The sequence below is a fragment of the Neovison vison genome, chromosome 4, assembly GCF_020171115.1.
Source record: "Neovison vison isolate M4711 chromosome 4, ASM_NN_V1, whole genome shotgun sequence".
In the NCBI taxonomy this organism is placed as follows: domain Eukaryota; kingdom Metazoa; phylum Chordata; class Mammalia; order Carnivora; family Mustelidae; genus Neogale; species Neogale vison.
The window spans coordinates 64649744-64662562 of NC_058094.1; the positions used below are offsets into that span (position 1 = coordinate 64649744).

Sequence of the window (12819 nt, forward strand, 5' to 3'; positions counted from 1 at the left end):
TCTTTAAAAACAAACAAACAAACAAAGTCACTCACTATCACTGGGCAATTCAAACCAAGTGAGTAAGTAGAGATTTATTAAATTAATTTCTGTGGTAACCTGAGAAAAATGTGACAGAAGAAAATATAAAATTGATCTTTTCCGACTTCTTTTGCTTTTCTACTAAGTTGTGTTTTTCTATTAGATTAAATACATTTTCCTAATAATCAACAAATTGGAGGTTAGTGTATTTTTCTTATCTTTTAAAAGAATTTTATGAGTTAAAAACCAAACTGTCATATCTCAAATACCACTGGGTATTAGGCCAAAAGTTCATTCTCTTGATAAGAGAGTATATTCTCACCTAAAAATACTTCAGTGACCTAAAGACATTCCTAAAATTGCTATTCATCCTCTGAAGGAAAATCTGAGGTATGTGTTTTATCTTCAGAATAGTGCACAAGTTTCTTAGCATGGCTTGGCATTCCCTCTGGGAGCTCCAGGAGCAAGCAGGGTCCTCAATTCTTTCCTCTTCCTTGTCTCCACCCTCTTCCTCAATGTATTTCCAGAGCCTTAGTAAATCACCTGCAATGCCCCGAATGTGCCATGCATCCCTTGACTTCATCCTTTACATAAACCCCAAATCCACTCCTGCCCGATATGCCTGGTCAACCCCTTTCCTCCTTCAGGTTACCTCTTCAGACATCTCTTTTTGCAGCTTGGCTACATTTCTTGGAGAACCTTCATATAGATGTCTGTACTGCCTTCATCTCTGGGAGTGTTTCTTGTCCATACTTACCCTCTGAGCCTGGAAAAATGTCCCTCAAATCCAGGCACCCTTGAGACACCTGATAAATGCTGATTATTCTGATGAAAATTGAATAAATCCTGATTAAAAGGAAGTTTCAAATCCAGGTCCTGTAAAACAGTCCCTATACGGTGCATGAGACTTACCTGCTTCCGCATCACGTCAGTGGCCTGCATGATGTAGCGGGGAGGCAGCCCGTGGCTTCGGGCCAGAATGATGGCCTGCTCCAGGGTCACGCTCAGAGTGCACCTGTGTGCAAAAGCAAAAGCGAGTCAAATGCCTCGGGCTCCCATTAAGCACTTCAAGACAGTTTGGGTTACTAAATGAAGAGGGATAGAATATACTCCTCCTACTCTGTTTCCTCAGAGAGTTACTCATTTTTTCTTTGGGTATCCCCCCAAGTAGTCATAAGTTTACATGTTAATAAATCTCTGTTTTTCTCTTATTAATCTGTTTTTTTACTATTAGGGTCTCAGCTAAGAACTCAGAAGGATAGAGGGAAACTTACTTTCCCTCCTCTACCCTAATTGCATAATCAAAAAGCGCCAGCCAAAATGGAAGCGGCTAGACAATGAACCATAGATTTTTCTACACAGAACACCTGTTTTTGTTTTGGTTTTAAGCAGGCTCCACACCCAGCGTGGAGCCCAATGTAGGGCTTGAACTCATGATCCTGAGATCAAGACCCTGATCTGAGTACAAGAGTCGGTTGTTCAACTGACTGAGCCACTCAGGGGTCCCTAGAACATCTGTTTAAAAAGAGATTATAGAGCTAGATGATGGGGGTCCTAAATTAACTATTTAAATCTAACAAACTTATAACAAACTATGATTATGAAAGAGTTTATATACATACAGTTAAACAGAATTATAATAAAATCTATTATCAGATATTATTCTTTACTGGTGATTCATGTAATTTAAAAGAAGAGACTTCTTAATATTTTTCATACATGTCTGAATGATAGTTAATAGATCTATACCCATTTATGCCCAATAACTTAGAAAAATAAGTGAAATTAATATTCACTATGATCAAAATTGATATTTTAAGGGATGCCTGGGTGGCTCAGTAGGTTAAGCGTCTGCCTTCAGCTCAAGTAATGATCCCAGGGTCCTGGGATGGAGTTCCTTATCAGGCTCCTTGATAAGCAGGGAGTCTGCTTCTCCCTCTGCCTCTGCCTGCTGCTCCCCCAGCTTGTGTTCACTCTCTCTCTCTGACAAAGGAATAAATAAAAAAATAAAATCTTAAAAAAAAAAAAAAGAATTGGTATTTTAAAAAGTATGTTTCCTGGACCTATCTAAAAGACTGTAAAAATTTTAAAAGGAACTTTTAATTAATAATACAGGAATGTGATGCCCAGAGCAACCTTGAGAAATTTCAGAATTCAACCCCTGAATTCAGAGATTGGTGAGCCTTCATCCTTTGCCTTCCCTTTCAAGGTATTTCCTTTATGTCCTTCCATATATATATATTTTTTCTCTTCGGCAGTTTTTAGATCCTATTTATTTGCTAACATTACCAGGTGCTCGTCTTTGAATTGCTTTTCAGGGACCCTTTACATACATTTCACTAAAATGTTCATTACTTTTTGATGTTTTGTGTAAAATTCATATGAGCAGATTTTGTTTTATTTTACTTTTCCATTTATGGGTATTTTGATTGTCTTTTTTCCTGTTTCTGCATTTACCTACCTGTAGTTTGGTGGTTTTTTTACACATGTTTTTATCCAAGTCTGTCCAGTTTTTCCTTGCAAATGAAAGGTCTGGAGACCTTCTACATGAGGAATAGCTAACTCACCTATCCTTGGTTAGGTAGTTGGACTACAGAAGTCCAACACGCTTGCCACATTTTGATACTGATGAGTTAAGAAAAAGAGGGTAAGGAGCTTTAAACATTCCTGCTTAAATTTTGGAAAGACCCTGACAATGTGTAATTGTATTATTATGTATCATTGGAATCTAAGGAGAAACCTGTTAAGTTTCATTGGCTATTCATAGACCTGACAGGCATTAACATGACACAAAACTCCTTAAAAAGCATTAGTAAAACGTAGTCAGATGTGCTGAATGTTATAATTAGCTTTTGGTAGTAGGTGATATTTACAAATATTTAGTGTATGAGTCTGATAACAATAGATACTTGTCGTTTTACATGCTCTCACATGCCTGAGAGAGCCAAGGAGTAGAATTGACAGTTCACGCTGAAAAAATCAATTTTTCACAAAGCATTTAATTGTCAGCTTACTTGACAGACCATAACCTTTTTTTCCTCCTTACTGTCTCCTCTACTCCAATTTTAGGTCTTTATTGATTCTAACATTTTAATCAATAACCCTCATTACACTGGCTGAACGACACTAAGAAAAAAATCTTTATCTTTTTTTAATCAAACTGAAATATGTCTGTTCTCCTAGATAAAACATGACTTGCCCTCATCTGCTTATAACACTGACTTGTGAAGAATATTTAACAAGCAGCCCATAATTTTGATCCATTTTTAAAATCTTTTTAAACGGATTTATTTCTCCCTCCTTCGGGCGGTAATAAACAACAGTAGAGTAGCAAATTATCTGCCAGAGACTTTAGAAGAGTTTACTGTAATCTCCTGATCAATCAGTGTGGTCAAGCACCATGCTCTCTGAGAAGGTACCTGAAAATGTCATTTTTTAAAACCAATCACGCACATATCACCTAATGGAAAAATCTTCCTTATAATGGATGTATGCTTTCTTTCACTACCATGTCCAAAACAGACAGCTTTGTCTACCTATATCTGCCCGTCCATACTAACCACTGTGTATGTTTTAATTAGGTCCTAAGATTAATTCAAAAATTTTACAAAACGTGAAACATTTAGGGGCACTTGGGCGGCTCAGTTGGTTGAGCACCTGCCCTCAGTTCCGGTCATGATCCCAGGATCTTGAGATGGAGCCCCGCATCGGGCTCCCTGCTCAGAGGAGAGTCTGCTTCTTCTCCCTCTGGCCCCCAGCCCACACGTACTCTCTTTCTCACTCACTCGCTCCACTTCTCTCTCTCAAATATATTAAAAAAAAAAAGTTTTAAAAAACTGTATTTAAAAAGATACAACAAGGTCAATGTGGGAAATACTGCCCGAGTTTGATTCACAATTTGTCCAATTGAGGCCTACTTTTTCCTTTTTTTTTTTTTTTTTAGATTTTATTTATTTATTTGACAGATAGAGATCACAAGTAGGCAGAGAGGCAGGCAGAGAGAGAGGAGGAAGCAGGCCCCCGCCGAGCAGGGAGTCCGATGCGGGACTCGATCCCAGGACCCTGAGTCCATGACCCAAGCCGAAGGCAGCGGCCCAACCTACTGAGCCACCCAGGCGCCCCTTCATGGCATCACAGGATTCCATTTTCCTGGATTAGGCATGTGGGACAAAGCCTAGCAGTAAGCCCGCAACTTTGCTGTTAATATATCACTATAAGCCTTGTAGCTTTCTCTCTTCTCTCAGCTTTATCAATCTGAATGTCAACTGGAAAAATTCAGCATTTGCAAGAAGCATTTTGATTCTAGTATTCTCAGAAAGATTCCAGATCCAGAGAGTGGCACATGGTTTTTCAATGGCGCATAAATGGATACTCAGAGTCAGGTTTTACAAGAGATCATTTCATTTTATAGGTACTTTGGTGATTACCACTGAGACAGCTCTGCTGACTCTGGGCAAGAGAATGAAGGAGCATTAGGACGGCTGGGAATCCTAGGCACATCTGTTGAGTACAAGAGTTCTTATCTGACTCACAGATTTCCTTTCTAGCTCTATCTGTTTTCACATTAGGCAGTTGAATTAAAAATTTAAAAAATCTATATTTTGGTCCCATCCTGGAAAATACAGGCCTTCAGTCTTCAGCTCCTTCTAGCTATAGTGTCATTTTTAAAATTTAGACAACCTTTTCCCTGGGAGTCACACAAATGAAAAAATAAAGGTCACAGAGTAGACTTTGTCCTTCTAAAAGACAAATATAACATATACACTGAAGAAAGTTGCTCCATAATTTGAGCAGTAAGAGTGACAGTGCTGCTTAGGGTATACTCCTGAGAAAATGTATCTGACAGGGCTATAAAATTATGCAGAAACTGTGAATTTCCCCACAGAAAGAAAAAAGAAAGGGTCAATATATCTGTGCTTATAATGAATAAATCTTCTTGACATATTGTGTATTAAGAATAGATCCCACATCGCATCAGAGATTTAGCACATTTTTAATATGACAAATGTAACCTGTGGTCAAGGGGTCCGATTTAATTTGAAAGGCACTTCGATTTAACTGTGGCATGGAAGAGTCACAAAGAAGTAACTTTTGTTCATTCATTCACTGAACAATATTTTTTGAGTGTCTTCTTTGCACCTACAAGTGCCATGAGATGCTGGAAGAAGGAGATTTTGGCTATCAAGCTAAAAACGATTGGAAATCAGTGTTCCTCACTCATATGGATCCCTAGCACATTGTTCGCAGAGTCACATGCTTTTATAAATTTGCAGAAACAGAATGTTTTAACTGAAAATGGTTATGACTGCTGTCTTCACCGTGTCTACCGCAACTTCCCTCTGTCGTGTTCTGCAGTGTTCAAATGGCCAGGATTATTTCTGGAACTGAGCTAAAGAATGTAGTATTATGGAGCACTTAGGCTAGGCTGACTAGAACCTATGTATGTGATTCACAGTTACTTCCATTTCTAGTTAGGTTATTATAGTCTCCTGGTGCAGAAATGGAGTCCAGAGTATTCGTACCACCCATTGTGCAAACTCACTCCCCTAATGTTGAAAAGGAAGAGCAGGGCCCAAGGTTGTAATGCAGTGTTCATATCCTGGGACACACAGGGCTATATGTGGTGGAGGGAAAACCAGGCTAGAAATGTATAGAGCCAGAAGCTAGTCTGTGGAATATTCTTCCAAATGTCATGGTTCACATGCTATAGAACTTTATAAGGGTTCTCATTTTTGACAACAATTTAAAAGTTTATAAGCGATTAAGCAACAGTGTTGAAATTAAAAGGCTTTTCTTTTCTTTTCTTTTTTAAAGATTTTATTTATTTATTTGACAGACAGAGATCACAAGTAGGCAGAGGCAGGCAGAGAGAGAGGGGGAAGGAGGGTCCCTGCTGAGCAGAGAGCCTGATGTGGGGCTCGATCCCAGGACCTGGGATCATGACCTAAGCTGAAGGCAGAGGCTTTAATCCATTGAGACACCCGGGTGCCCTAAAAGGATTTTCTAATCAATAATTTTTCTTAAAAAAATTTGATCAGCCATGCTAGAGAAAAAATACTAAATTGTTTTCCCATTCTCTCTATAGAAGATTATATCACAAGATTATTATACATTGAAGAGGCAGTCTGAAGAGTCTGTTACCAAAAACTGTGGAGGAAAAAAGTACAGAGGTGGGTCAGGCAATCAAGTAAAAAAAACAGTGTTTTGCCTTTCAGATTTTATAATGCTTGTGGTACTTGTTAGCACTTTAAACTTTGTAACTTATTTTGCATTCCAAATAAATATTAAGTTTCACTTCTATTTTGTTTCATAAATTTTCTTTTCTTTTTCTTGAAAAGGGCACTTAACTTCAGATCCCCAAATCTTTATCCACTCCAGTGTGATACACTGGGGATACAACAGCAAACAGAAAAAAAATTTGATCTCGAGATCAAATTTCAGGGGGAAGAAGAAAGAAAATAAGAAGCAAATACATATACCAAGTGGCAATAAGTTAACCAGAAATGTGAAAATTTTAAGGGAATAGAAAGTGAAGTGGGTGCAATGGCAGAGGGAGATGCTGTTATCAGAAAGACCATTTCAGGGAGAGGAAGTGCAAATGCCCTGAGGTTAATGCATGTTCTGTCTGCCGAAGAGCAAGTGTGGAGCTCAGTGTGCAGGAGCACATGGAGTGGAGAAGAAGATGAAGTTGGAGAAGCAGTCTAGGTCCCAACATGTATGGCCTTGGGGGTCAGAATTTAGGACCAAGTGAGTCCTTCATTTATTTCCTTGGCTGATGTGAAAAAAATTTCAACATTTACATTATGTGATGTAAATCAACAATTTGTTAAGCAAGTTATCAAACTAATTTACTAACTATGAATCCTTAATATGCTATCAATACTGTATTCAAAGCATCTTCAGTTGCTTTCCAGGCAGCATTTACAAAAGCAAACTTTTCATCCTGATGCTTAAGGATTTCTATCAACTAGTCTCCCATGCTCCATTCCATCTTCCCAGCACCCCAGCTATATTCCCCCTCCCCAGAACTCTGTTCTGCTTGTGGTCAACATCTTGGTACCACTGCATAAATCTTTCTGCAATTAAGGAATGCCTGTCCACTTTTGGAGTGTCTTTCAAAATACCACAACCTTTCTGAATGTAGAATAGTATTTGACAACATGGATATCCCAACCAGAGGTACTGGGGTTTGAGGATGCCTTGTAGGACTTGGGCCAGGTTACCTCTACTCTCTGACTCATTTTATCATCTATGAAATGACAAAAACTGGCAAATTGGCTGCATAAAGTTCTATAAGAATTGCCAGAAGTGGCATGTGTGATCACTTAGCCATGCCTGTAGTAATGCTGTTCCCATCCCTCTTTGCTCCTGAGCTCACACTGTAAGTCCGCCTACATGCGCTCATTATGGGCAACATATTACTTGGAAAATCAGAGAAAAGTGGGCTTTCATAAATCCCATTTCCCAAACCCTGCTGTATTTTAACTATTTACAGAAGCTCTTTCTGCTTTTTATTTAAAAAGAAAAAGATGTTCATTAAAATTACCTTGATTAATTTTTATAACATTTTATGATTTTATTAATTTTATAAAATGATGATGCTATATGGTTATGATAAGTTCATGAAGTTAATGACAAACTTCTATGAATATCTCCTTTATACACTGGGGTTTAGTGGAAGTAGGTTCACCTGACTATAATTTGGTACTTTCTAATATGCGTCTTTGTGATTTTTATTTCATATGGTTGTCCCAACTGATTCTAAACCTCAGGTATCAATTTTATTTTACATGTCAAACTGTAAAGTAAAGGGTCAGGGATAGTATATGAAAGAGCCTCCTGTTGGCCAGTCCAATTTCCAGATGCCAGGGTACAAAAGATCAGCATCCAAACCTCTCTGTCAACTAAGTCTCATTGGAGAGACAAGCCTTATTTTCCTAAATTACTTTGAATGCAACATATTGTATTTTGACCATTTATTAACTCATGTCTATTACACTATATTTAGTTCACCTTGTAAGACTTCAAATCTGGAAGCAAGTTACATTAGTTGTTTTTTTTAAAGAAAAATGCTAGTCCTTCTCTTTAAGATGAGTCATGACATTTCTATAATAAATTACATTAAAGATTCTCAAAACCCAAGGATTGTCTACATATTTGGCCATTTACCATGATTCCATACAAAAACATCAATTGCATTCTCAGTTACCTTGTTTAAAAAAAAAATTTTGGGTTTTAAAATCCCCAATTACCTTTTAAAACCTTCAGAGCTCTAATGCTTCATTTAATGTTGATTCAAATTGTATTGAACAAGGAAGCCAAGTTCCCAAGGGTTGAAATGCATTAAATTGAGCCCTTGGGGACATGTATCACATCACCCCTTTTGGACCACAAGGGTGACACAGTAACTCACAGGGAAACCGATGTAGGAAACCAGAACCACGTGAGGTTTATGGCTTCGAGCTCTGTTTTCTGAGAGTGGATTTATTTGCTGAGACTCTTAGTTCACAGTCAGGACTCTGCTGTTTTCCTTAGTAGCTAATCATTACATTGTTTTTTCTTGGGAGTGATCACAAACTTTTCTTTTACTAGTGCAGAAAGGTCATTCAGATTTGACACAACACTAGTGTTATGAAGCGCTCTGAATTTGCAGCCACAACAATTTGCCATAAATTAACACAATGTCAAAGATTAAGTGAGAAATATTAAGTAGAAAATGCAACATTTAGCAAGGGATGGTTTGTTATTTATTTCCCCATATTTGTAAAATTGAGGCTAAACATTATTTTGAAAATTTCTATTGTACCCCTCAATAATGTTACATATTTAATTACAACGAAAAACTATCCTCCAAACAAGACCCACTGGAGTCACTGGATTTAGGGATACGTGTTGAGACTTCAAAAGCTTCTTGAGTAGCGATTATAACTGTTTAGTGCAAAAATAATAGAATTGAGGCACTTGGAGAAGTATATTCTCTTTTTTATGTGTGCTCCTGCAGTATAATTAGCATAATAATTTCTTATTCGAAAAAAATAGGATATATGGGAAACACATACCCACATCTAAAGGCATGCATGGGGGTGGGGGTCTTCTGAGTTTAAGGGACCATATGTCAAACTACAGTTTTGACTAGTTTTGCAAATGGCGACATTAGACATGACCCTTAACCATCTATAGAAACTGCCTAACTACTGAAATTCATCTGAAACCTTTGCATCAGTATGAAGCTTGAGTTGATTTTGTACTAGAGAAATATAAAGTGAAGCAAATATCACACAATTCTGAAATCAGTGAGTTTTGTCCTGATGCAGAATTCTACATAATAATTCGAGTCTGATTTTGGCGTGTTTTTTTTTTTTTTTTTTTTAACCTCTGGACTTCCCAGTGTACCACCTCATTTTCACCATCCTTTGTAACTCTGATGATGCCAGTTAGTCATGGGAACGAGATGGAGAACATTCCCCTAGGGCAAATGCATCCCTCAAGTCTCTATAGAAGAACATCCCGGGGGAAACTATTATTTTGATTATATTCTTCACTTGAGCTGTAAGTCTTTTTATGGTTATAGGTGGGCACACCTAGTCTTACAGATTGGCATTTTTAAAACACGAAATAATTTCCCCCTTTTCTACAGAAGTCTTTTTTTTCTCCTTTAATTAAAAGCCAGACCCATTATACTTGTGCAAGTGACTGTCACAAACAAGTGATTAGGACTCTAATCACCTATGGTTCTCCCAGAGACTCTGCTAAGCTGATTACCTGGGCGGCATTCGAATTTCACAGAGAAATAATGACTATTTCAATCTCAAGAGAATGGAATAGGTGAAGTAAACTGAAATACAGCAGCTACTGCTGCACTTTGCACACTCACAGAAGCTTTTTATGATAGATGGAAGGCTCTGCTGATCGCCTGATTTTATGCACTCCATAGCATCAGCTGAACTTCTGTCCTGGGTAGCCTAAAGCAGATTAGTTTCAACAATCTTTGAACTAAAGCTACATTTCTTCTTGTTGGAAAAATATAAATGATTCTGCTCAGTTTCCAAGTGACTTTACTTCTTTGTGCTTTTCTCATGCTCCCCGCCTTATTCAACTATGATAAAACAAGGAGTTGTGGGAAAATACCCAAGTTTCTCCATTGACAGTGGCCCTTGTAAGAAAGTAGTTAGAAGAAATAAGATGTAGAAATTATCTAATTCCTTAAAGTTTTCTTGTGAAATGATATTTTTAGTATCTTCAATGTTCCCATTTTTACAAAACCTTCCCAGAGTTGAGTGTGGTCAAGATTAAAATCACTCCTTTCCTAAAATCTGTCTAGTTATTTATGATTTACCCACTGTTTCACCTCCAGACTGAGAAATGTTATAAGCCCCCAGGCGGTCACACTAAACTCATCCATTATAAGAGATGAATATTTTGTACAGTTCCACCTGTTAACGTACCTAAGTCTAGTGCCTTTCATGCTAGTTTAATTTCCTATTTCTTTCTGTGTCATAAATTTCTCCTCTCTAGGAGCACCACTAATATCTCTTGCCTATTTTGGTACAATCTCTCCTGACTCTCCTAGTCTTGCCTCTTCCTAGTGTTTTTACCCCATCACAAAGGTGATCACTTAAGCTAGAGGAAAAAACAACCTTAACTTGACAATGGCAAGGCCTCTGGTATCTTGTGGGTCCTCTTTTGCATATGAAAATTCTTTTGAAACCTCCCTTTTTCCTTCCCTCCCTCTCCCAACTTGTAGGTATATAATGGGCCACTTCTCTTGACCCCAGTGAAAGCTCTTTCTGCCCACAGGTCCTGTCCCCTTGCTTTAATAAACTACTTTTTGCTACCCCCCCCACACAAAAATGCAGATGAAAGGGGCTCTTGGGTGGCTCAGCATCCGACTGTTGATTTCGGCTCAGGTCGTGATCTCACGGTCCTGAAATTGAGCCTTGCTTTAGGCTTTGCACTTAGCTCAGAGTCTGCTTGAAATTTTTTTTTCTCTCTCTCCCTGCCCTTCCCCCCACCCCTGCTTACTGCTCTCTCACAGTCATCAAATAAATAAAATTCTTTTAAAAAATGCAAATGAGAATGCAAACATTCAAAGGCTTCCCACTTCTTAACATGCAATACAAAATGTTCACAATATCACAATACGGTGCCTAGTTTTCCTTCTTCATTCTTCCACTCTACTATGTACAGTTCTCTGAAATCACCCGTAGTTCTCACGTAGTTCTCACGCACTGTTCCCTCATGGACATGATCTCAGAATCCTTGATCTGTGTCACACATCACTCCTCTCACCATGCCGTACCATAGTTGCGGGAAAGGTGTAGGGCTAAAGAACATAAGCATTTCAGGTAAACTTCCCATTTGGAGCTTGGATTTGCTAAAACTGTGGGAACTTGGATGAGTTACTTAAGCTCCTGAAACTGTTTCCTCAGTTGAGTTTCATGATATACACACCTCAGAGTGTTGTTTCCAGGATTATATGAAATAATCCATATCTAGTACTTAACACAGGGTATAGCATGTCGTATATTCTTAAACAAATGTTATTAATTTTTATTAATATTACTACTGCTACCACTGTCACCATCAGGAGCTGAACTGGTATCTAAACCCACAGTTGCTTTCCTAGACCCTACGTACTTCCCAGGACTCTGTAAGCATTCCATACATACTTACTGAAAAAAAAAAATTACATGAATTCTTAATGTGTGCCAATGGTATTATATGTATACTCCTCAAAGGTTAAGATTCATTTCTTTATATTTTGTATTTGCTCAATGTTTTGTATGTGTTTGTTCAAGAAGTGTTCACTGCTCAAATAAACTTGTTGAAGTAATAAATGTAATATAGGGACAATAAATATTAGTAAAAACATAATCACAGATTCCCTTATGGCTTATAAATAGCATATGGCTTTTCTATGAAAAATGGCTTGCCTTCCCTTTCTCTGGGTGTAACCACAGCTCATACCATGTCTTTTGATTAACAACTCTGGATGAGTTTTGGTAGTACTTGGAAAATATATGTCACAATATTTCCAATTAATTATTCTTTTTTTTTTTTTATTTTATTTATTTTATTTTTTTTATTTTTTATTTTTTATTTTTTTTTTCCCAATTTATTTATTTTCAGAAAAACAGTATTCATTATTTTTTCACCACACCCAGTGCTCCATGCAAGCTGTGCCCTCTATAATACCCACCACCTGGTACCCCGACCTCCCACCCCCCCGCCACTTCAAACCCCTCAGACTGTTTTTCAGAGTCCATAGTCTCTCATGGTTCACCTCCCCTTCCAATTTACCCAAATTCCCTACTACTCTCTAACGCCCCTTGTCCTCCATGCTATTGGTTATGCTCCACAAATGAGTGAAACCATATGATAATTGACTCTCTCTGCTTGACTGATTTCACTCAGCATAATCTCTTCCAGTCCCGTCCATGTTGCTACAAAAGTTGGATATTCGTCCTTTCTGATGGAGGCATAATACTCCATAGTGTATATGGACCACATCTTCCTTATCCATTCATCCGTTGAAGGGCATCTTGGTTCTTTCCATAGTTTGGCGACTGTGGCCATTGCTGCTATAAACATTGGGGTACAGATGGCCCTTCTTTTCACGACATCTGTATCTTTGGGGTAAATACCCAGGAGTGCAATTGCAGGGTCGTAGGGAAGCTCTATTTTTAATTTCTTGAGGAATCTCCACACTGTTCTCCAAAGAGGCTGCACCAACTTGCATTCCCACCAACAGTGTAAGAGGGTTCCCCTTTCTCCACATCCTCTCCAACACATGTTGTT

The 12819-nt window shown here is 38.1% G+C and overlaps 1 protein-coding gene across 1 annotated transcript in view; it reads right to left on the reverse strand.

Moving 5' to 3' along the window:
• The window catches only part of PREX2 (phosphatidylinositol-3,4,5-trisphosphate dependent Rac exchange factor 2), a 297053-nt gene that overhangs the window by 12023 nt on the left and 272211 nt on the right, over positions 1-12819 (reverse strand). The window contains exon 38 of the mRNA XM_044245489.1: positions 934-1036. Within this exon, the coding sequence (XP_044101424.1) occupies positions 934-1036 (103 nt within the window). The remainder of the gene's footprint in view (positions 1-933; positions 1037-12819) is intronic.